General features: G+C 44.8%; 1 protein-coding gene across 1 annotated transcript in view; it reads left to right on the plus strand.

Annotated features, from left to right (window-relative positions):
• ME3 (malic enzyme 3) overlaps window positions 1-24,019 on the plus strand; it is a 150,248-nt gene that overhangs the window by 98,487 nt on the left and 27,742 nt on the right. The window contains exons 4-6 of the mRNA XM_086614377.1: window positions 9,630-9,705; window positions 14,833-14,994; window positions 17,933-18,036. Coding sequence (XP_086470503.1) covers window positions 9,630-9,705; window positions 14,833-14,994; window positions 17,933-18,036 — 342 coding nt within the window. The remainder of the gene's footprint in view (window positions 1-9,629; window positions 9,706-14,832; window positions 14,995-17,932; window positions 18,037-24,019) is intronic.

Here is a 24,019-nt window from a genome sequence, read left to right on the forward strand (position 1 = left end):
CATTTATAATATTAATGCAATCATTCACCTTGCAGGTTATTTGAAATTAAATCTCTTAGTGTACTTAAATTATAGGATATTGCCTTATAAATCTCTGCATAGATTTCATTAACAGTTGATTATGCTCAGTTTCTATTATTTTTTCGTCAGTACCTCAGGGTACTGTTCAGTATCCTACGATTTACACAGAAAATTATCTAAACCAACAAAAAGTCCTTGGCTTTTGTTATAAACAAATCTGCAGAAATAGCTGATGAATCACCACAGAGATTTTGTTCAATTTGATGATTAATTGTACTGTATTTAGGCAAATCAGTGCATGCTAGCACATCCTTTCTCTCCAAAGCCTGTAGCCCACAGGCGTTTATCATCTCAAGCTCCCTAAAAGAGCCAAGCAATTTCAAAGTTTATTTTGTTATTCTGAAGCCTCTTATCCTGTTCTGGCAGAGACCTGAACCAAAGAACTCAACAATAGGAGTGCAGCTGGTGGAAATGTCTCCAGAGGCTCGTGTTGCTCAACCTGTCAATTCTGTGTATGAGTCTTGCACGTGTAAATAAATAAAACCAAATGTAGGGCTTTAGTGTAACCACATTTTACTGCATCTCTAGCACAGACTGGCCTGGAATCCAGAGCGGGTCCTCCAGCCTGTTCTTCTGGCACGACAGTGACACATTTCTGTGGTTAGCATCCAACGAAAGCCAAGGCCATCAGCTGATCCCTCCCTTGTGTGTGTCCCCATTGCAGCCATGGGCAGTCAAAATACCTACCAGTCGTCTGGGCTTGGGGCATAATTCCGCCAAACTCCAAAGAGCACGGAGCAGCTTGCAGCAGCAGTCAGCATCATCCACAGCGACAAGCCAACTTCCAGTTGCAGCCTTCCAGTACTTAAAGGGGGCCTACAGGAAAGCTGGAGAGGGACTTTTTACAAGGGCATGTAGTGATAGGACAAGGGGAAATGGATTTAAACTGAAAGAGGGGAGATTTAGATTGGATATAAGGAAGAAATTTTTCACTCCGAGGGTGGTGAGGCACTGGAACGGGTTGCCCAGAGAAGTTGTTGATGCCCCATCCCTGGAAGTGTTCAATGCCAGGTTGGATAAGGCTTTGGGCAACCTGGTGTAGTGGGGCAACCCATGGCACGGTGTTGGAACTAGATGATCTTTAAGGTCCCTTCCCACCCAAACCATTCTATGATTCTATGAACTTGTCTTTTTCTTTCCTGAGTGTGAAGATAATTCTGCCAAGGGAACTTCAACGTTACTCTGAGACAGTCTTGCTCCAGGCTTTCCAAGAGCATCATGCCTTTATGAAGGGCGAGGGCTGTGATCACTGCAGAAGGTCAGCTTGTGCCGTGCTTGTCAGAGCCCTTTCCTGTGCAACCTCGTATCTCGGTGTCAGTTTCTGACCGCTGTCTCACAACTTTTCATCGCTCTTCAACCGCAGCCTCATGCAGGCTTGGATATTAGCAAAGCCCTGACTCATCTCTTTTGTTTATTGCTTTTTTAAACAATGGCTTCTCATGGACTTCCAGCTCCTTCTGAGGGAAGTCCAGACCGTACTAAGTCAAAACACTCAAGGACTTTCATGTGGGCAGGATTTCGTCACCTTTGTGTTGTGAGTAGAGACACTTAACCTTTGTCCTGAACGTTTTTGTTCTGAGAATGAGCCTCTCCTGTTTGGATGAAAACATTGAATCATGATGGCTGCCGGTCTGATATAAGTAGAGTGAGTATGTTCATTTTCTTAATGCTAACTTACCCAGTAGTCTTTATCCTCTCCTTGCTTGTGGAGCAAGTTCCTCTCATAGCACCCAGACTAGAAGTTGATAAGTGGAAAGAAAATGAAACAAAAGCCTGAGTTTTCATAGAATCATAGAGTGGTAGCATCATCCAACCTGGCCTTGAACACTTCCAGGGATGGGCAGCCACAACTTCTCTGGGCAACCTGTTCCAGTGCCTCACCACCCTCAGAGGGAAGAATTTCTTCCTTAGGTCTAATTGAAATCTCCCCTCTTTGAGTTTAAAGCCATTGCCCCTTGTCCTGTCACTACACGCCCTTGTAAAAAGTCCCTCTCCAGCTTTCCTGTAGGTCCCCTTTAAGTGCTGGAAAACTGCTATAAGATCACCCCGGAGCCTTCTCTTCTCCAGGCTGAACAGCCCCAACTCTCTCAGCCTGTCTTCATAGGAGAGCTGCTCCAGCCCTTGTATCATCTTTGCTCCATGTCCTTTTTCTGTTGGGCGCCCCAGAGCTGAATGCAATACTGCAGGTGAGGTCTCATGAGAGCACAGTAGAGAGGCAGAATCACCTCCCTCAACCTGCTGGCCGCACTTCTTTGGATGCATCCCAGGATACATTTGGCTTTCTGGGCTGCCAGCGCACATTGCCGGCTCATGTTGAGCTTCTCATCAACCAATACCCCAAGTCCTTCTCCTGAGGGCTGCTCGCAATCATGTTTCCATATTTATGGTTTAGTCTTGCAGTTCATTGCATGCTGGCACAGGAGCAGACACACGAAGAGCCAGAGTCCTTGCAAGCACTCTTTCTCATGTTGGATGACAAACAGCATGTAAGTATCTGGAGAATTAGAGACCTTAGCTACTGTTTTAACCTGCATCCTTTCATCAGTGTCTCAGGAACAAGTAATTATATAAGGCAAAGACTGGTAGCCCGTTAAAGAAGATGGCTCTGATGTTTGTTTTCTGAGATCAAATAAACAGGATTGATGGACTGATGGCTGTGCAGAAAGCATGTGGAACTTGCAGTTGAGTATTTTGCATTCTTCCAAACCCTGAGCAAGCCTGACCATTGCAGCATCAGTAAATATTGTATAATGCTGCTCAAATACATTCCTCCCTTACCAAGCAAGTATCTTTCTCTTCGGAGAGTAGTCCTTTTGGAGGAGTGAGGAAGGAAAAGAAGGATGAAGCTGCAAAAGTTGAGTGGGGTTTTTTGTGTTTTTCAGCTCCTGTCAACTTAGGAGCTTTTGAGATCCTTCTAGTGATGTCTGTTTTCCTCCACAGGGACATAAATATACAAATATGGTCCTATCTCAGCTAGTAAGAGAAATTCACATGAAGCACAGGGTAGGGTCCTTTTGTTTCACACTAGTGTATAAGTCAGTGGTCCAGCACCATCACCTGTTCTGTTCTTCTGTGGCTTTTGACCAGGATAGTAAAGTTGATGGATATAACTGCTGACTGTTACTCATACATGACAAGTGTAAAGAAGGCTTTAATTGTATAGATGTATACAGGTAACTGAAGTCATAGGAGCACTACCCAAAACCACAGCCCAGGACAAGGCTGTAAGAGGAGCTCAGCACTGGCCAAAGAGGATTTTACATGGAGCTTGATAAAGCAAAGGCACTGATTGCATTTGATTGCATTGGACTTCTGTTTGATCGCGTGTCAGAGGCAGCAGTGGGCTGGAAAAGTGGGGCAAGGCAACAGCAGGAGGGTTGCAAACACAGCCACAGAAGCACTGGTAATTGCCAAGGAAAAGGTATTAGGGAGAAGGAGGGAGACTTTTGGGTAGAAGGGAAGTGAGGAGAGATTTGGAGCCGTGAGGAAAGAAGTTGCATAATCTTTTTCACTCCCCTCTGTGTTTTGGGAAATGAAGCTTTGCACATTCTCTGTAAATAAACAATAGTGCTTTAGAGATACCACTGCTGGCTCCATCACACGCTGTTTCTTCTAATGGGAAATAGCTCACAAGGCAGCATTGCTAACCACAAAAATCAGAAAGGGGAGCACTACTTTGCCTTTTTGAGGAAGTAACCGCTCATTGAATGAAAGCATTAAAGAATATTTTTGTTTCCTAATACCTGAGACATGTTAAAACTTATTCCTTCACAAATGTCTAAAAGAAATGAATGTAATTCTAAAAAGCCATCACCAGGATCTGGCGCTGCTTCCTCTGGGCTTCAAATGTGCCCCATCTCCCTTGTCCCTGAACTCTTTCTAAAATGAGCCTTGCAGTTCTGGGCTTGTCTTCATTGTGGGTCTTTCAAATGCCATCAGGACGGCCAAGATGTAACCAGAACTGAGCACCGCAGCAGGATTCTTCCTATGGCTCACATGGTACACTGTGTAGCTCTATAATTCCATTCCTGGAGTACTTCCATGAACTAGCGAGGACAAAACCAGAAGGGAAAAGGTAATGTCCTTGACTTAGCAATGAGAAAAGGTCTTGTATGGTGTGAATGAACATACCCAAGCCCTTTGATGGATTCTGCAATGATGAGCTGCAGTCTACTGGATCCTGCAGTCCAGTTCAGGCAACTTGACTTGACTTGCTGAAATCCAGACAGAAATATTGCCTCAGTGACAAATTAAGAAGCTGTAACTCTCCTTGAAGTTTTCCGGAGCCTAACAGATGTGTTCAGTGACACAATAAAATCTAGTCTGACTTCCACCTTAACTAAAGGCAGCTGTAGTGAAACCTGTGATGTTAATGGACTGAATAGGAGCCTGCAGCTCTGAAACCCCTGATGACTATAGGCTGGAGCACTCCCCACTCTGAATTACCCCCACAAAGCCAACAGTTCTCTGAAGGTTACAGTTTAGCCAGAAATAGTGGCACAGTGTGTACATTCTGGCTTGACATTGCTGGGCAGTTAATTTTTACTGAGCTCTATTTCTTGTATTTTTACCTCCACGCACGTGTGTGTGGCTTCCAGCTAACTGTGCATAGCCGCTTCTCTGTGGGGCTGAAGACATACAATGACTAAGCTTATGTAGAATGGCAGGTTCCTGGGCATAGGTGAGTTTTGTGGTCTGGAAAAGCAGGTTGTGCGTTTGTCCCACGCAGTGCCCATGTTATATAGAATCATAGAATGGTTTGGATTGGAAAGGACCTTAAAGATCATCTAGTTCCAACCCCCCTGCCATGGACAGGGACACCCTCCACTACACCAGGTTGCCCAAAGCCTCATCCAATCTGGCCTTGAACACTTCCAGGGATGAGGCATCTACAGCTTCCCTGGGCAAACTGTTCCAGTGCCTCACCACCCTCAGAGTGAAAAATTTTTTTCTTATATCTAATCTAAATCTCCTCTCTTTCAGTTTAAAGCCATTGCCCCTTGCCCTGTCACTATATACCCTTGTAAAAAGTCCCTCTCCAGCTTTCTTGGAGGCCCTCCTCTGGACCTGCTTCAACAGCTCCGTGTCCTTCTTCTGTTGGGGACCCCAGAGCTGAACACAGTACTGCAGGTAGAGTCTCATGAGAGCAGAGTAGAGGGGCTTATGACTTATCTTTTTAGTGTTTTATTTTAATTGAATCATTTTTACCGAGTCCCAAGATTAAAGGATAACTGCCTCATTGTCTTTTTGTTTCTCTGAAGCAATTTATCCGATGCAATCCCAAAAGACATGGAGAAGGCGTGATGATAAAGGCACAATCTGTTGCTTAGGTTGCATTCCTTCTTCAGAATGCTTAGGCTGCATCTTTTCCTCAGAAGAATCAAGTTAATTGATTTTGTTACTGCTTGGATGTTTCTTATTTAGTACAGGTCCACATAGACCAACCTGTTCATCTCAGTATTTAGAGCTCTGCCTTGCTGTCCTCAAAGGCACAAATAAGCTCTTGCTCCTGTTACCTCTCCTATAAGCTGTGTACCCTTGGGAGAAACCTGGCTACTACTCTTCCCTGTTCAGTCATCGGCAAACCTTTTGCTGAGTTCAGTTCCAGAGCTTGTGTCTTCCTTCTGCCTGCCTTGCGGAAGGGATTTTAGGAAAGATTAAGCCTCTGCCAATTTTGGGCATCTCATTTCAACAAGTCAGCCAGCTCATCTCTGTGGGTAACCATTGTCATCAGAGCGAGAGCATGTCTCTGCTGGGGATCATACAAAGGGAGGACTTACCTGTGAGCCCTGACTGAAGTCTGATGTGTGTCTGTTTCCCTTTGCATCGTTTTAAAAACACAGTGAATTCACTGTACTGCCCGTCAGAGTTGGTCATTTCATACTTGTTCTGCAAAGGGACTTCCAGCTCCCCACTACCAGGATCCCCTTCTGAATGCTTGAACACTGAATGACATCCACAGAGCGTCAACCAGGTTCAGGAATGTGCTCCAACTGGATACCTAAAGGCATTGGAAACTTTCATGTTTTATTGAAAATGGGCCCTTGGCTCTTGGATTCAACTTTAGGAGAATATGAGGCTTGCTTAGATATATGCCCACTTCCTGATGTGGTTGTGTCAGTGAGAGAGATCAGTTTCCCCAGACGGATCATCATTTCTGCTCCCTTCCAAAGTTCTAGTGCTATTAGTGTCTTAATTATGAGTATAAATTAAGCCATCTGATTTTACCTGGAGTCAAGTAAGGAGTTCACCTGAGTTTCTCCATGCGTTTCACAGCTGACAGTGGAGATAAGCAGCTAGGACTAGGGATCTGGTCAATGGCATAGCCTGAAGGGAGAGCGGATGCATGTCATAGCTGTTCTGTTTTCAGAAAAGGATCCACGGAAGCCAGCATAGCCAATGGAAGGGTCTGATTGGCATCAAATAAATGTAATATTAAGGAAAGGAACACAAATTCTGAGAGGAGTGCCTCTCCATGCTTGGTTCTCAGGCACCAACCCGGGTATCTAAGCAAAGCCAGTCGTTCCTCAGGCAAAACATACCATCATGACAGCTGTGAGAGCCCTTCTCCCAAGGAGCATGAGAGCGGTCATCAGATTTTGGAAGACCCAGGCTGAACTCGCTCTTCTGCCGGATCCAGAGCAAGGATTGGAAACCAGCCCACTGCCCTCTTGAGAAAACAGCCGGAGTAAGGAGCTCTTCAGAGGCAGCGGGTATCTGCCCTCTCCCCTTTGCATGAAACAACTCACAGTTCATTGAGCCTTGGGACCAGCAGTGGAGAGACAGTTGGGTTTCAGCTTCTGCTGCAAGCACTGGATGTCTTTCAAAGGTTAAATAGCTGGTGGACTCCCTTCAGGACTGAAGAGATGTGAGTGTATGAGGCACGAAGCTAGATAGACACTTAAGTAACAGATGTCTTTATTATGTATGGAAAACATAATGTTAAAACAATAGCATTCTTTTTAAAAGCGTATCGGAACTTGAAGTATCTGCAGTGATGTTACTCATTTGTGCTTTTAATTCCTGGTCAAGAACTCCTTTCTAAACACAGATGGCAGCAGTACAGAACTCCTTTTTTGTGAAGATTAAAATCTGTGAATACTGCCTTCGAGATAGGCCATGTGTGTATGATTAGTTCGTTGGTTACTGGACGCAGTTTTAAAGAATTATGCTGAATAAATGAACCGTTACTTTCCTTTTTTTGCATTTCTGATCCTTCTTTGTGATCGCGACTTGATCAGTGTTGAAGTCAGCACTTGAATTTTTCTTCTTTTCGAAGTAAAAGGCTTTTTTCTTAGGAATCCCGCAGTTGGCTGTGGGAAGATACCTGCTCCCTACAAGAGTCATGTGAGAGGTGTCCTCGCTGTAGAGAGTAGCCCAAGTATGTTTAATTATCCATCACTCATATGGAATCATAGAGTCATAGAATCGTCTGGTTAGAAGAGACCTTCAAGATCATTGAGTCCAACCATTCACCCTGCACTGTCAGAGTCCCTAAACCATGTTGCTCAACACCAAATCCACACGGTTTTTAAACACCTCCAGGGATGGGGACTCCACCACCTCCCTGGGCAGCCTGTTCCAACCCTCTCTGTAAAGAAATTTTTCCTAATATCTAACCTAAATTTCCCCTGGTGCAACTTGAGGCCATTCCCTCTCGTCCTGTCATTCATAACGTGGGAGAAGAGACCGACCCCCATCTCCCTACAACTTCCTTTCAGGTAACTGTAGAGAGTGATAAGGTCCCCTGTGAGCCTCCTCTTCTCCAGACTCAACAGTCCCAGCTCCCTCAGCCACTCCTCATAGGACAAGTTCTCTAAACCCTTCACTAGTTTTGTTGCCCTTCTCTGAACCCACTCCAGTATCTCAACGTCCTTCTTGAAGTGAGGGGCCCAAAACTGGACACAGTACTCCAGGTGTGGCCTCACCAGTGCTGAGTATAGGGGCACAATCACTTCCCTGCTCCTGCTGGCCACACTGTTTCTGATACATGCCAGGATTCCATTGGCTTTCTTGGCTGCTTGGGCACACTGCTGGCTCGTGTTCAATCGGCTGTCAACCAGCACCCCCAGGTCCTTCTCTGCTGTGCAGCTTTCCAGCCACACTTCCCCAAGCCTGTAACGCTGCAGGGGGTTGTTGTGGCCCAAGCGCAGGACCCGGCACTTGGTCTTGTTGAATTTCATACAGTTGGCCTCGGCCCATCGATCTACTTTGTCCAGGCCTGGACTTACAGTGAAAGTTGTTTTCAAGCTTCTTCTACCTAATATTTCACATTAGAACCCCAAATCGTGACTTGATCTGAACTTGCTGGGGCTGAGCAATAGTAGAGAGACGGAAGCAGCAAAAATGCATTTCTCCATTGTTCCAATTGCTGCTAATCACGGCCACAACTCCTGCTTTTGTGAGCAGATAACAAGGCAAGGAAAATGAGTACCTCCACCTGCCAAGAGGAGTCATCGAGTCAGAAACCTTGATTTGTGCTGATCAGAGAACCCTGTGAGCAATGTAGCAATTTACCCTGAGATGCATATGGAGGAGGTTGCTGCTTTGAGGTTAGCGCTGCCTAAAAAGAGTTTCAAAATATCCCAAAACATCTACATAGAGATCAACAAATGTGAATAATACTATCCTGGGTACTGGAAGAATCCCTGCTAAGGATTCTATTTCTGGTAGTAACAGAAAGAGGATAAAAAGTCTGAAACATGTTTCAAGAATGCTGTCTTCCAGCTCTTAATTTTATTAAAAAGAAAGCATTTTTGTTTAAACAATGAAGATCTTTGTGTTGAGAAGTGATGAGCCTTAGTGCAGTCAGGTATGCTGTTGTCCCTGCGAATGCTGCGTACTGAGGTTTCATCCAAACGTTTAATTTTCTGTTTCACTTCTCAGAATGTTTGGTGGTTTTCATAAGGTGAATGCAAGTGTCAAAAACTGGGGTCAGATATTCAGGGGAAAAAAAAGGTGTTGTAAGGGCAGGGTTGGCTTGGTCAAAGCGAATACCTATTCCATGAATACCACAGCAAATATTGATCTAATTGCATCCAGTTGGAGCTCTGTTGACTGGAGAGGGGACAGAAATATCTAGCTCTGCAATAGCCATCCACATCGTTGACATTGGTAGCTGGATGAGAAGGGTCATGCTTTTACTGTTTGAACTGCCAGCAATAAGCTCCCCAGGAAGGAATGTGTAACAAGGCTTATGGTAAAACCATCAGCCTCCCCCACATTTATCCAAATTATTGTAACTAGGCAGCTCGTCTGCACTAAGGCAGAGTTTGCTCCCTGAAGCAAAGATGTTTCACAAGGGTGAAATGTGCAACACCGGTGGCTCTTGAGTGAAGTTGCCATTAAGGATCTTGAGCCTTGGGGTTTTGAAAGGAGAACTAGTTACTAGCCGTCCCTTGAGGTCTCATTTCCATGTCGTTGAATGGCCTGGTTTTGTGCTCAGCAGCTCATTTCCCTGCGGTTTTAAGTTTCACCTGTTTTATTTTATCTTGGAGTTATTAATTTTATTACAAGGCTTCTTTTTCTTCTTTTGTTTCCTTTCTTAGGGGGTTGTTTATCACCATCCATGACAAAGGCCATATTGCAACAATGCTAAACTCTTGGCCTGAAGAAAATATTAAGGTATGTGGCCTGTCGTCTGTGGGCTGGGAAATTACAGGGAGTTGGGTGGAAAATGGGATACTGAGTGGAAGTGCTTGGCCTTATTTACAGAATTGCCTTTTTAAAAGGACAAGCTGAGAAACATTCCCTTCCTCAGAGAGTTTCCAGGCCAATGGTTGGACTTCAGAGACTCTGTCATGTGTGTATGTGGTCAAGAACATATTTATCAAAGGTCGCAAGACCTTGGGCGATAAAAAGAGCATGCAGGATAATAAATTTGTGCAGAATAGGCATCCTAGTGAAGAAATAAGTATGTTGAATTCTGTGGCTAACCTGCAACTTGTTAGACGTACCAAAGCTCTTTAAGATATCTCTGTAACTGACTGACTTGCAGAACTCCTTCCTCAATCCAATGAGTCATGCAGCATCCAGAACACTGGCAACTCTGCAAATAATATCTGATATCCAGCAGCTGAATATATTACTGACACCCCACCCAAAAAGTGATCTTGTGAAGTGTTTTTCACTAGAGCTCGGGGCTGGGCAAGTCCCTGGCGTGAAATAAAGTCAACACTTAAGACAGGTCTTGCCAGTCACCTGCTTCCATCAGTCTGAAAGTACGTGTGCCTGGGAATTTCCCTGGCTATTGACAGAGCTTTGGTCCCCTATCAGTCAGCTGTTTTTCCCAGAACAAAGTTTTGGCAGCGGAGAAAATCTTGCAAGCATTTTCCATTTCTAAGGGGGAAAAAAGAAATTAAATTTAACATGTTTCCAGAAAAAGTAATCATATCCCTATAACCTTGTCTTTGGAACCATGGAGAACAGATGCAGACTAGATATTTTGTCCTTTCTCTGTCCAAAGATCTCAGTATTTCCATTTGTTTCTGACTCAGGAATATGAGCAGAACTCATTATGGCTAACAGATATATTTTTGCAGATGGGGAAGCTGGCAGAGAAAGATTAGAGACTGTTGCTGAAACGGCCCTCTCCGGCACCCAAAACAGACCATAGGAAGGGCAGCAGTCCATGGAAGACATTCAGACTATCTACTTGCCAGGTTTGCCAGACTACAAAGGCATCTAATTTCATCAGTATCACTGGTTTGGACCGCAGAGTTCCCTGTGTCTTTGTGCACAGACTTCTCCATGCCTGAACTGGTAGGCACTGGAACACTTGAGATTTTGAGATAAGTAGGGAGGCACCTGGACTGCACTTAAGTCCCTGGTGGGGGACCAGGGAACTTTTTGAAAAGGCTTGGACCACGCTGAACACCAACAAGAGTAAGTCCCATTAAAGACAGTGAAGAAATACTTGGAGATGCTGCCTCACCTTTTGCTTTGCAGCTCCTTAGAGCCCCGTGGCAGCAGCATTTACTGTGGAAATGGGAAAACTGGGTTATAGGCCTGCATCTTTTGCCTGGAAGGGAGCTCTGCTTAGCTTGGCAAAGCTTTAGCCAAATTCTGATGTGTCCCATCTCCACCACTCTTATTGAAGCTGGACTGCTCTGAAAGAATCATAGCACTGGAAGCAGAACAAGAGAGAAGAAGCCATTTCTGAGCATACACATGTGGGAGTATAGGGTTTTTGTGTCTCTTCCAAGGTGGCTAATGAACCCTGCAATGGGGAAACATTGGATAAAATGCCCATAGCCCTCATCAGTGCCATTCCTTGCTAATTTTCCCGCTGATTCCTTGATCTTGTGCTCTTTTCTGCATGATGGCCCAACTAAAGCAGGAGGAATGCAGAGAATCATACAGGATAGTGTTGTGGTCAGGTATCGTCCTGGGGAATGACAGCTACGGGTTCAAGCCACCTCAAAGTGAGAGAAATCTAGAAGCCATATCTCCTATTCCTGGACAAGCATGCTGCCCTGCAAGCTACTGCACTGGCCTTCCCTCCTTCCTTCCCTCCCTCCTTCCACAGAATGCTTACTCTAGAAGTGCACTCAACATCTCGAGTCCCTGTCGGGATTGCTCCTATACAGGGCTGTTCAAAGTCATGATGCCCTCAAGGTAGAGTATCAATTCATCCTGCAGAGATTGACCTCGTGCAATCAATCCAGAGAAGTGGGAATGCCAGCATTGTCACTTGACTCTCTGCATTGCCTCCACAGCTTGGAGATAGTAGTTATTAGTACTCCAAGCTTGGAGATCCAGTAGTGCTCTGGATCACTCTACTGGGACAGATGCCTCCTACTTTAGCATTGCAAAACTGGGCTAGCCACATACAGCCTGTGATCCAGAGTCACCTCGGCTAACATCAGCTGCCTGAAGACTCAGTGTCTAATCTCAGCTTGTGAGTACTTCTGCAGTGAGCAATGAAGAGGGAGATGAGCATCTTCAAAGAGAAATGCCCCTTTCATCCCTTCCCAAAACAGCTGCTGGAGGGAGGAGATGCACTCTGGAGGTTTCTGTCTCTCCCCATCAGCTATCAAAGAAGTTTAGAAACCAGTTGGATGGTTGGCTTAAACTCCACACCTAACCTTTAGCCAGAGACTTGACTGAGTCATACAGAAAATTTGGAGCACAGCTGGATGTAGAAAAGAGGTTCCTAATTGTTAAACCAGCGGTTCAGTTAGAAGGGTCTGTCCTGCTCAGCCAGAGATTGATGTCCTGTTTGTTGAGTTCTGATCAGATGAATGTGAGCGATTAAAAGCATTACTTCGATGTGCTTGTGTATCAGGTACCCACTGGAACTTTGTGCTTTCTTTATTGGTGGTTTTCAAATCCAGAGAGCAACAAACAAACATGAACCCAGTTTCCCCTCTCTGATACAGCCAGTAATGAATGTCTCCTGTGCTGTATTTTGTTCCGTATTTTTCAGTGTTACCTTGAGGAGCTTTGGTACCTATAGAGTGCAGCACATCTAAAGCTGAAGAAATTTTCTCTCTCTGATGGATATCTAAGTGCTATCGAGAAGTTTTTAGGCTTGCCTGAGAACACTTATTTGTTTGGATGAAAGCACATCTGTGCTCCAGAGAAATATTTTGATTCATTAGAACTTAAAAAATAAATATATGTTCTCTGAATAGTTAGGATTTTAATTTCTTTTCATACAATTTGCATTAGTTTCAGGACAACCTGTAGCAGTGCATGTGCTTGCTGTGTTCCCTCTTCCCATTACTGCCTTCCAGTCCCAGTTCATCCTCTGGGTGTGGTAAAGAAGTCAGCGCACACCCAGAAACAGATGGAGCCCACCCAAAAAGGGACTTTCCCATCAATACACTTCACATGGACTCAAAAGGAAAAAACAAATAGGAAAATGTTCAAAAATGGAGGTGGATAAGTGTAGCACACCACGTGTCCAGCCTGTAGCCTAATGATAGGTGTCTAGTCCTTTTAGTTTTAATGGATGACTTTTAGGAATTCTAACTCCTAGTGACAAGAAAGTGGCAACACCACAACAACAAATATTCTACACAACAACAAATATTCTTCGTCCAGGAGGACCATTTCAAAATAATCCCTATTACATATCGGTTGTCACTATCATTATGTGCATTACAACCCTGCAATGTATCATGCCTTGAACTACCAGAGGTTTTTTTTATGCTAGAAGGAAAAACAGATGTAAAAGACAGACTAGATGCATGTGTCCTCTCTATCTGTAGTTTCTCCTCAGGCTTATTCCTGAACTATGCAATGGAATGTAATTCTGCACTACTGTTACCAACAGTGGTTTAGGTTGAGGGAGAAAATAGCCTTGCCGTGTGTATATATTCTATGTTGAATAAGAAAGGACACTGAAACAGACGAGTACGATTCTTCCTGAAATAGGAAAGTGCAGCAAGAGTTTTTTTCTGTTCCTGAACAACTAAATGTGCCTCCATTGCAGCGATAAACCAATGCATCTTTATTATCCTCTCCCTCCCCAAGGAAGTGCACCTATTGAGATAGCTTCTAATCTCCCTTTCTCTCATTTCTCACTAGAGCACACACATGTGTACGTCCTGTGTCTTAAGTTTAGCCTTTAACTTTGCAGATCAGCAAATAAAGAACTTCCCTGTAGTCTTCTCCTTTGAAATCCAAGCTAGACTGTGCACTGGAGGCCCCCACAGTCTGATAAACCATTTGGTGTAAGCGCTCTGTTCTCTGAAGTGCTGGGACAATGCTGAAAGTTGAAGTTTATTATTGTATTTACAGCTTTTCTCCCACGGTGGGACTGGACTCCAGTATCTTCCTGTTCTTACTGGATTTCAGAACTGCCCCAAAGAGTGCCTGACCCTGGGGGCAAAACCGACAAATAGAGTAGTGAACCTAAAAATTGTGAGGCTTAGTCAGATCTGCTTGGTCCTTTGCCTCCTAAGGTCTCGAGGTACAGTGTGGGTTGAACAGCTCAACTTCAGGCTTCTAATTTGGACAACATTAAGCAGGCTTTTATTTCCCTTCTTGTCACAAAGAAATGATACAATAACAAGAAAAAAACTAAAATTATGGGTCGGAGATTTTGGTGAGGTAGCACATTACGGTATTGCTGAAATGCAGAAGGCCAATTGCCCAAAGAGTTACGTGGCAATTGTTTAACTCCCAACTGGGTGGGGAAAAAGGTCTAATATTAAATACACAGTAGGTGAGCCCCTCCGCAATCCATAGTGCTGCTCGTGCTGATGGCTTCTGCCGACCTGCCTTGCAGTCAGGGGGACCAGAGGCGAAAGGACCCAGTTATAAGTAGTTTTGTTTTGATTACTGATGTTGACTACTCCACAGCTACTCTACAACAGTGTGAAGACATGAGCTTTTTACTTCCACAGATGCAGTTCAGAAGCACAAACACATTTGTACAGAGCTTTTTCCAGAAAAAAGAGGAAAAGTCAAGGTCAGATCCCTTTTGTGATGCTTCTTGTAATATAGCTGAGGATGCACAAAAAGCCATTCTGGTTGGGCTCTTCTACAAGTAAACAGAAGTGTTGGCAAGCAAAGCTGCCGCTCTCCCATGCTGTGGGCAGCTGCCCATCAACCACATTATCTCTACCCCCAAAACTGAACAGCCCTCTGTCACTAACAGCTATTAACATGGTGTCATGTAGAAGGAGCAAATGTCCATTGCACAGTGCAACTGCAAACTGGCATTGGTGTGAAGACAGTAGAGGTGGTTTTGCTTCTGGAGCCTTGGCAACACCATGCAACAGTCTCTTTTGATCCTCCTAGGCTATCGTGGTGACAGACGGAGAGAGGATTCTTGGTTTAGGAGATCTAGGAAGTTACGGCATGGGTATCCCAGTGGGGAAGCTTGCTTTGTACACAGCTTGTGGTGGAGTTCACCCACAACAGTGTCTCCCTGTCCTGCTGGATGTTGGCACAGACAACGAGGTAAGACAGTTTTTCGTAAATCTGGCAGAGGGGAGAAAGAATTGAGATTAATGCTTAACTGAGGCCAGTTCCCTAAACATGGAGGCAAAGCCAGAGACATCCAAGATGAGATGATGGCTGGACCAACACTGCAGGGAAGTGGCCAGGTTTCATTCCTGTCCGATGCTCAAGAAACTTTTGCTCTTTTGGGGAATGGATATAAACACTAAATAGCCTCATGGTCCCCTGGTGAGAAGACTCTTGAGTGTTGCCAGTTGGAGCTGAAGGGTCAGCTCCACCTTTCAGCATGGCAAGGTGAGTTGAAAGATTTTGTACAGGAAGTCCCAGATTTATTCTTCCTCTGGTAATTGTGAGAAAACAGACGGATACTCGTGTCTCTGTAGAGGTGACTGTATTCCAGAAAATGGAGAATCCCTGGTGGGTGGTTTGGGAATGATTCGTTGCAGTGTTTTGTCAGATTGCACACTTTACTGCACATGATAACCAGACAAGAGGACTCCATCTGTTTGCAGATTTTTGCCTTATGACTCTGGCTCAGAAAGGCCGAAGTGCAACACTTTAGCCATGCCAGAATGGACATCTGTGAGGATGTCTGTTTTAAAATGAATATCCTATAGTTATTTGTGATGGCATGGGTTTGTCCGTTTTTGTAAAATGTACTTGTGCCTCACTTGACCCCAAGTAAACTAAACGTGTTTCTTGAGAGAAAGAACAAACCTGGGGTGTAAGAGTTTGTATATGAAGACAGATGAGTGTCGACGTTTTCAGACATGCCTATGCTCGCTGGAAAGCTGGATTTTCTGCACCTCTTTTACTCCAGCTCCAAGTGTCTCACACTGGACACTTGAAAAGAATGAAAGAAAGCAAAATCAGTGGCCATAGGTGAGATCTGGGATAAGATTCCCAATTACCTCTTTGGTCTCTGATTGCGGGATTATTTTATCCCGTTAGCACAGAAGCCTGTCATGGACTGGTGGAATATAGGGTGTGCTCATCTCAGCCTGATCCGTGATCCTTCCTGAAAAGTGGGAACTCTGAGTTTGGGCCCTCTGAGGCTAAAGCAGGAATTAAGTCTCGATCTCTCACTTCTTGGAGTTTCCAGTAAATAGGGCATTGTACCTGACTTCGGCTCCTTCATCTCTTCCTTCTCCTCTATGCCGGTCTGCACACCACCAAGTGCTGGCATGCGGTGAGCCCCCCAACTGGAGCTTCCCTCCAGGGGAAACCGGGCGTAAGTGCTTCCCCACCAAGCTTGATCAGCCGTTTCTGTCTCAGCATCCAGGGGGAACACTAAAATCCAAAGCGGTACCAATGATTTTTAGGCATCTCCAAGGGTCAGATGGTGTCAGAAAAAGGGACTCTCAGAGTCAATCTTGAGCACTTGCGTTCTGCCCAGAATCAAGCGTAACTTATGTGTCCAGGAACTTCTCTGTGGAGTCAATTTCCACATCTGGGATTAAGATATAGAAGTTGCTGTTTTCCAGCAATATAAACAATATATTTCCTCACAACACAAATAATTTGTTTGTTTATTTCATGTCTTGCTTATATGCATAAACCCAGCTTAACCAAACCTTAAGCACGTCTTAGGAGCATCTTGCCCCACAAGTAAACTCATTTATCAGTGCAGAAATGAGACATCTCCTGTAGGCATTCATCCCATCCATCTCTGCCTGTCAATATATGGTGAGCCTAGGGTGACTCTGTTGCTAAAAACAGCATCCCAGGTAGAATAGAGTAAATATAGCAGTCATGTAATATTTTTAGCAACAATTCCCAGCTTGTCTTTCGGACAGTTCATAATACTTTGTATACTCTTTCAGCAAATCGATCTTTTTTCCGAGCTTGGCTATGGGAGAATTTTATACTCCATAAAGCAGCCCCAGAGCACATGGTGCTACAGGGGCAATCGGTGAAGTAATGGAAATGGGTCTGCGTCCTGTTTCATGGCCCTGAAGAGTTAATGTGTCAAACTCAGAGGACAACCTCTTTCATCTTTCCTTCTGAGGGAAAACAGCTGTGGCTGTAAAAACAGATCTAATTTTAGTATACCTGCCAATGTTTAGGGCCCATATGGCTGCAGGACAATAGGTTTGTGATGGCTGGTCACCTTCTCATGTGAATGATTCAGTTCCTGAAATCAGAAAGGAAGTAGAGTTGCTTTGCAGTGACTCACAGAGGAGTTAGCCCATCTGTCTCCTGCCACTGTTTGTCCTGTAATTTTCCCTGAAATATATGTTGTTTCCATGCTGACTCAGTCCTATTTAGGTGGCTTAGAGGTCCTGACTTAACACTCACTGGATTGGTTGGAGGAATGGCCTGGTTTTATATTCCTAGCAGGAGCCAAAAAATAAACTAATCTCTTGTATGAAAATACCTTGCCTTGACACCTGCAGGTAACTGACGTGAGTGCTACGTAGGTGCAGGGCTCGGGAACATTTTGACATCTGATCACTGGTTCTGGTCAAGTCTAGGCTGTCACCTAAAGGCCTAAATGACCCATGTCATTGCAAGTTACTTCAGGCGACCTTCATTGCTCAAAGCGCTGTTTGTGGTCAACAGCTTTCCTGGTAACCTCAGTGCAAAATTAAGAACTGATTGATCAGTAAACACTCCCCACACAAGGTCAGTTTTATTCAGTAGGAGTGAGGAACCTTAAAAAGGAGCCTTTGGTAGAGTTGTTCTGGGGATGCAGAGCTCCGTTTCCTATGGCAGTCAAGAAGCATTACATCCCTCTGACTTTATTTACACAAAAATATAGTCCATAGCTTCTTATGGAAACACTTTCTGCTCGGAAAGAGCTGTGTGGGCTGACCTTCACTGCATAGTAAGTAAACTTCATATGACCACAACAGACAAAGTTTTTGGGTAAGCTGGGACATAAATCTCCATCCATCCATGGAAGAGAAGATGTCAACAGAATTGCTTTGTGTCCTAGGCTCTCCTGAGTGATCCACTCTATATTGGACTGAAACACAAGAGGGTTCGTGGGAAACAGTACGACGAACTGATTGATGAGTTTATGCAGGCAGTTACCAACAAGTAAGTGGGATTATATACATGGCTCCTCCGGGCTGCTTCCATTTGAGAACAAATGTTGCAACTCGTGAAATAAACATTAGTATAATTGATCGTCCAAGCAAAGAAAGGTCATTTAAATGCAAGTCTCCTGGGTGGTCTACAAATGACTCTTTGTGCTTGAGCACTCTGTGTCAAAAATATTTGTCTTCAGAGAATTGAAATGGGACTGACTATTTATAACCATTTCCTGTCCATATAGGCCAGAGGTGGCAAACAGATGCCCTGTGGACTGTATCTGGCCTCCATCGTGCATTTGTGAGCCTCGTTCAGCACAGGCAGAATCTACACTTTGGTTTGTTTGCATTTTGTGAAGGAAGTTTCTAGCTTTCACCATTGTGAAGGAAATCGTCTAACTGGAAATGGCATGTTACTCCTCATGGTGATGTCTGTGTGAGTTGGCAGACTGCCTATCACTTTGTTAGAAACAGGAGCTTCCCTGCTGGCATTCAAGTCTGTAGAATGAGAAGGCCAGGATTATAAGCGTTGTCTTTGTAATGGTAGAACAGATCGAGTGCATATTTCCATTCTTGTGGACTAGCTGCGGTAGAGGGTCTCTGATGTACTAGAGAGTTTGATGCGGGAAGAGCAGAACCACAACCTCAGCACTGTATGTGCACCTCTTGCACTGCATTGAGTTCCTCTTTCTGAAAAAAGGCCACCAAAGGCTTTAAACAGAAAGAGGGGAGATTTAATTGGGATATAAGGAAGAAATTCTTCACTCAGAGGGTGGTGAGGCACTGGAACAGGTTGCCCAGAGAAATTGTGGGTGCCCCATCCCTGGAAGTGTTCAAGGCCAGGTTGGATGAGGCGTTGAGCAACCTGGTGTAGTGGAGGGTGTCCCTGCCCATGGCAGGGGGCTTGGAACTAGATAATCTTTGAGGTCCCTTCCAACCCTAACTATTCTATGATTCTATGAAAAAAGAAAATATATTAAAATCTCCATGACTATCTGGAGATGTTATCATAAGAGACAACAACTGTTAAGGATAAAAATAATATTTGGAAAGCCCCAAGCTCCTAAGCAGCTTTTTCTGCCTTTCCTAAAGCAGCAGAAGATACTGATAAGGAGTGGTAAGGAGCTGCAGTCTGTACCTGATTGATAGGCTGCTGCTTGTCTCTGTAATGTAGGATCTTTTCTTCACAGCTGAAGGAGCTAGGTTTGATCTTCCCTCACTCTGTGTCTCCAGCCAGCTCTGCATGTGTGTGTTCCTGCCTAAATGGAAGGGAGCAGGTTTCATAGATTTCATAGATTTCTAGGTTGGAAAAGACCTTAGAGATCATCGAGTCCAACCATCCCTAATCCCCATTAAACCGTATCCCTAATTAGATCATCCACCCTATTCTTAAACACATCCAGGGATGGGGACTCAACCACCTCCCTGGGCAGCCTAAAGTACCACCTAGCAGGTGGTACGTGTGTCATCAGCTCTCAGTTCATCTCATCTCCCTTGAGGTAGAAGGCATCATGTCCAGTGTCTAAGGACAACACCTATCCGTCCACTGAGAAGCATATCTTTACATAAGGTCTGACTGCCCTGCTGGCTGTGGGTGGAGGGATGTAGGAAACGGGCTGAAATGCTGAGGACTGTTCAGTCACAGCTGATGAACGACGTTTTGAGAGGGATGAGCACGTCGTGGAGAATGTCAGCACCTGTCGATGTGATGGCTCTGTGCAGCGTTGTGCTGCACCCTGTGCAGGTGCAACGCTGCTGGCAGGACAGGAGTCTCTCCTTTGCTGTTCAGCAGCATGGTGTGGACCTGTCCCATATGACGGCCGGCCTGTACATGAACCCACCCAGCTGCAGTTGCCCACTTACTGTGTAAAGATACCTGATATCGGCCAGTGCTACAGCCCCTGTGTCTGTGAATATGAGCAACACTGCCCTGCCTGTAGGATTAAAAATACCTAGGGATGACTGCAGAGGAGAGAATTTTGTGTTTGTGCTCTGGTTTGTCCTTCTTTATATTGGATAAAAAAAAGCTTGACTGAAATGTCAGTTGATTGGAGTGTAGTTTTATGTTAGAAACTCGTGGGTGATCTAGGGGGAAAAAATTCTTGGAAGCTAGAAAACTTGTAGAACACAACTAGGAAATCACAGGAGGCTCTACAAGTAGAAAAGATTTAAAAGTTGTCAGAGTTAATTTGTGTATTTTTGTTTGTTTGGATTGTAGTCACTAATTAATCCTTCAAGGAAACTGTCCCACTTTCTTCTGGCAGGGAGACCACAGGGGTATTGCAGCGTTGGTGTTGATGATGGAATGGGAACAACAGAACGAGAACCCAGATGATGGCCTCATACATCACAAGTCTGCCTCTGAGATTGATGCTTGTGGTGTTAAATGCAGAGCTCATTGCAACCACTACTCCTGCGATGTCTGTGACGGGGCCAGAAAGACCATTTGCATTTTCTGTGCTTGCTGCTGGAGAGGAAGGGTTGGCAGTTATTTTCCTGTTTAGTTTACATGAGCTGATTTCCACATGGAAGGGAGAAGACACTCAGCTGTGAAACAATGAACTCTTATCTTGTGAAAAGGTGATGTCATGTCTAATGCTTTCATCCAAGTGCTCGGAATCAAGTTCCTGGGGCCCCTGTCCCAGCTTTTCTATTTCTCTTAGCCAGGATGAATTGCTTGAACATAGTAAGCCCCAAAAAAGTTCTCTGCAAAGTAGGGCTGGGAAATTCCACTTTGCACTTCTCCATTTACATCTGTGAAGTATTTGGAGATCCTTTAGTGAAAGGAGCCATTACCGTATATTCTCATCCTGACCACCAGCATACCTTCAAGTGTTGTTGGAGTGTGATGCTCTGCGAGCTCTTGGCTGGTGAATAATCCTGCCGTCAGTCTGGGTTTGGCAAACTTGTATGAAACAGATTCATTTGGTCTCAAATTTCCACTGGGATGACTGGATGCAACCCAGTAGGAGCTCTAACTTCTGTTACAATAGGAAGCAGAAATTGTTCAGAAGGTCAAGAACACGCTGCTTTATTGCAGCCTGCTTCCATGCGTGAGGAGACCTGTGAGTAGGAGCTGCTGTGATCTTCTCCTGCTGTGATTTCTTATGTGAATATATAATGTCACAAGCAAATTCAGTTCTTCGAGGAGGAACCTTTGGGGTTGCCACAAATCTCTTGCAATTTGGGGGTTTCCTTTTCAATTAGATGTTCATGTAGAAATTCTGTCCGTTTCCTGAGGGTACTTTGACTTCTCATGGAAACCATTTGTCAGTTCCTCTGCAGGAATACCTCCCACTCTGTCAAATCACTGCTGGCTCAAGGGACATTTGTCACTGAAGTGGAATGTGTCAGAGCCCACAAGAAAGCCAGGGGAGTGAAGATTTACTCTTCTAATGGAATAATAATTTCAAACAGATGTCAAATTTCTATAGCTGAGACCCCTACAGTTGGCAGAAAGGGCTCCTGGTCTCATAATAGCCACCTAGTAATGAAACAAGGAGCGTGTCAAAGGCTTCAGAGTTAGCACGTACAGTATTTTGACATAAAGTGCAACTCCTGGGCAATTTTAGAAAGAAAAGCCCTTCTTCCTGAAACACCTGGATAAATTTCTGCATTTTCCTGCTGTCTAAACCTCCGTTCATTGCTCTTTCACCTAAAACACATAAAATGACTGAGCTCTTTAACAAGAGCTCCAAGCCATGCATTTTGCTCCTCTTGAGAGGCAACTATGTGCAAAATTTGGCCCGTTGAGCCTAGCCAAAGACTGAATGAAGCAGCCTGACAAATTGTTGTTTCCTCACAATGAGTAATATGCTTTGTATGGGAAAATGCGCTGCTTCAGTTCTTCGTCTCCTCAGTTACCACAGCAAAGGGCAAGTCAGTCTTACTCTTGTAGGCTGGAATAAATATTCACCTAATTTGTCCAAGGATCATAATTGGAGTAACCCACAGAATTTCTGGAGCTTGCCTGTATGAACAAATTAAAGTTGAAATCAAAATGCGATGGGAGATGATTTGTGCTGGGGCATGTTCTCTGGACTCCGCAGAGCTTCAGCTCAGCCTCTACAGTCACAATTGTCTTTAATCTTCTGAGTCTCTTTCAAAGCAAAGCACTCCCGGAAATTTTTTTCCTCCTCTTTTTCTTCTAAACTGGTATAGAAACTGGAGACTGGTTCCTTACCTGTCTTATTCCATTCACTCCTCCTGTAGTTTCATCATAGAGTGCAGTTTGGTGGCTCCAGGCAGCCAGAGGTGTTGGTGGATGGCCCATCCCTGAGCTCCAGCCTCCGTTTCGAATGCCAGCCTCAGTCGCTTGCCGGCAGATGCTGAGCATGCAGCCCGGGACTCTGCGAGATGCACATCCACGCACCAGCAAATGGTGTGGCAGAAGCCTCATCAAGCTGCCATAAATTCAGTGCCCTTTCCTTTCCCATCAGTGCTCATTAACAGGGCCGCCAGGGAAACAGAAGCTTCCTATCAACCTGGGCCATATGGCAGAGCACAGAAGACATCAGGAGATCAATCACTCAGTTTCTCAAAACGGGAGAAGAGGGGAAGTAGCTCTGCTGAGTTTGTTTTCCCTTGTGCTTGTTTGATACCTGATTTCTCTTTGCCTAATCCCTTCCCAGTACTTTTGCCCACAAACATACCAAGCCAGGTCCCATGTGCTCTCCAACAAGCTGCCTCTGTTTCAGCAGTTCCCCAGGAGCATGGATCACAAATTCACCAGCACCTTTCAGAAACAAAATCTCCAGAATGGGTGCCCATCTATTATTTATTCAGATGCTCTAGATATTTAGTCAGGTGCTCTGATTATTTATTCAGATGCCCTAGTTAACTTGGCTAATTGGTCCTGAAAGGCTACAGTCTCTAGGCTCCACTGGCCTCCACAAAGCCCTCATGAAATACTGCTAACACCTAAAGTCCCTCAGCATCTGTGTGTCTGCTAGGAGATCTGCACACCATCACCAGTGCTTTAGCAGGGCTGGTGGTATAGACCAACTCCAGCCTTCGTGGGAATGCGAGGTAGTTGCTCCTCTTGCGCATCTGCCCCAGTTGCCATGCCCAGAGGGGCTCTGACACCACCCAAAAGGAAGAAGTGATGATGATGGGAAGAGTCACCTCTACTGTCCAGTATCCTGGCTTGATGTGGGATGAGCTCATCAGCCAACTCCTACAATCTCCTTTTAGCCTCTGGATGATATTTAAAGTCAAAGAACGATATTTAGGTTTTATTAGCTTGATTTGCTGCTACTGAGGAACAATTGAGCTCCAGATGTGCTGCTACGGGATCTCTGTGATAGTGGAGTTTTATTATCTTGCCTTCAAATCCTTTGGGATAATGCATCGACAGATGTCAAAAAGCCCTCTGGCCTGAGCTTTCTGTCTGTGCTTTCCACCTAAGACAGATTTACCACAGCTAGTTTAGAAAGATGTAGCTGGAGGAGACCTTTTGGATGGAAGGCAGGTGGTGAGGCTCCGTTCCTTGTTGTCTTGCAGAGAGTAGCTCAGGGCTGCAGCTGAGGGTCAGCACTAACATGGTTGCATCTCCTGCTTATGCCCTGCTCCTAGGAAGCCTTGTACCTCCAGCTGCAGTCGTTCCTCAGACCCACTGCCAGGAGGATGACATCATTTTTCATAAAAAGACAAGAATGGCCATAGCATCCATTAGTGTTGGTCTTAGTGCTTAGGTGTCATGAGATACACTGTGCAAAAGGGTTGATTTGGGGTTTTTAGTGGGTTTTTTTTGCTGCTGTAAGGACTAGAATCATAGAATCATAGAATCATAGAATAGTTAGGGCTGGAAGGGACCTTCAAAGGTCATCTAGTCCAACCGCCCTGCAAGAAACAGGGATATCTCCACCTAGATCAGGTTGCTCAGGGCCTCGTCCAACCTGGCCTTGAACGTCTCCAGGGATGGAGCATCCACCACCTCTCTGGGCAGTGAATGAAGACTGACTATAATTTTTTCAAGAGTTTTTTTTTCC

This window comes from Tauraco erythrolophus, chromosome 1 (assembly GCF_009769465.1).
Source record: "Tauraco erythrolophus isolate bTauEry1 chromosome 1, bTauEry1.pri, whole genome shotgun sequence".
In the NCBI taxonomy this organism is placed as follows: domain Eukaryota; kingdom Metazoa; phylum Chordata; class Aves; order Musophagiformes; family Musophagidae; genus Tauraco; species Tauraco erythrolophus.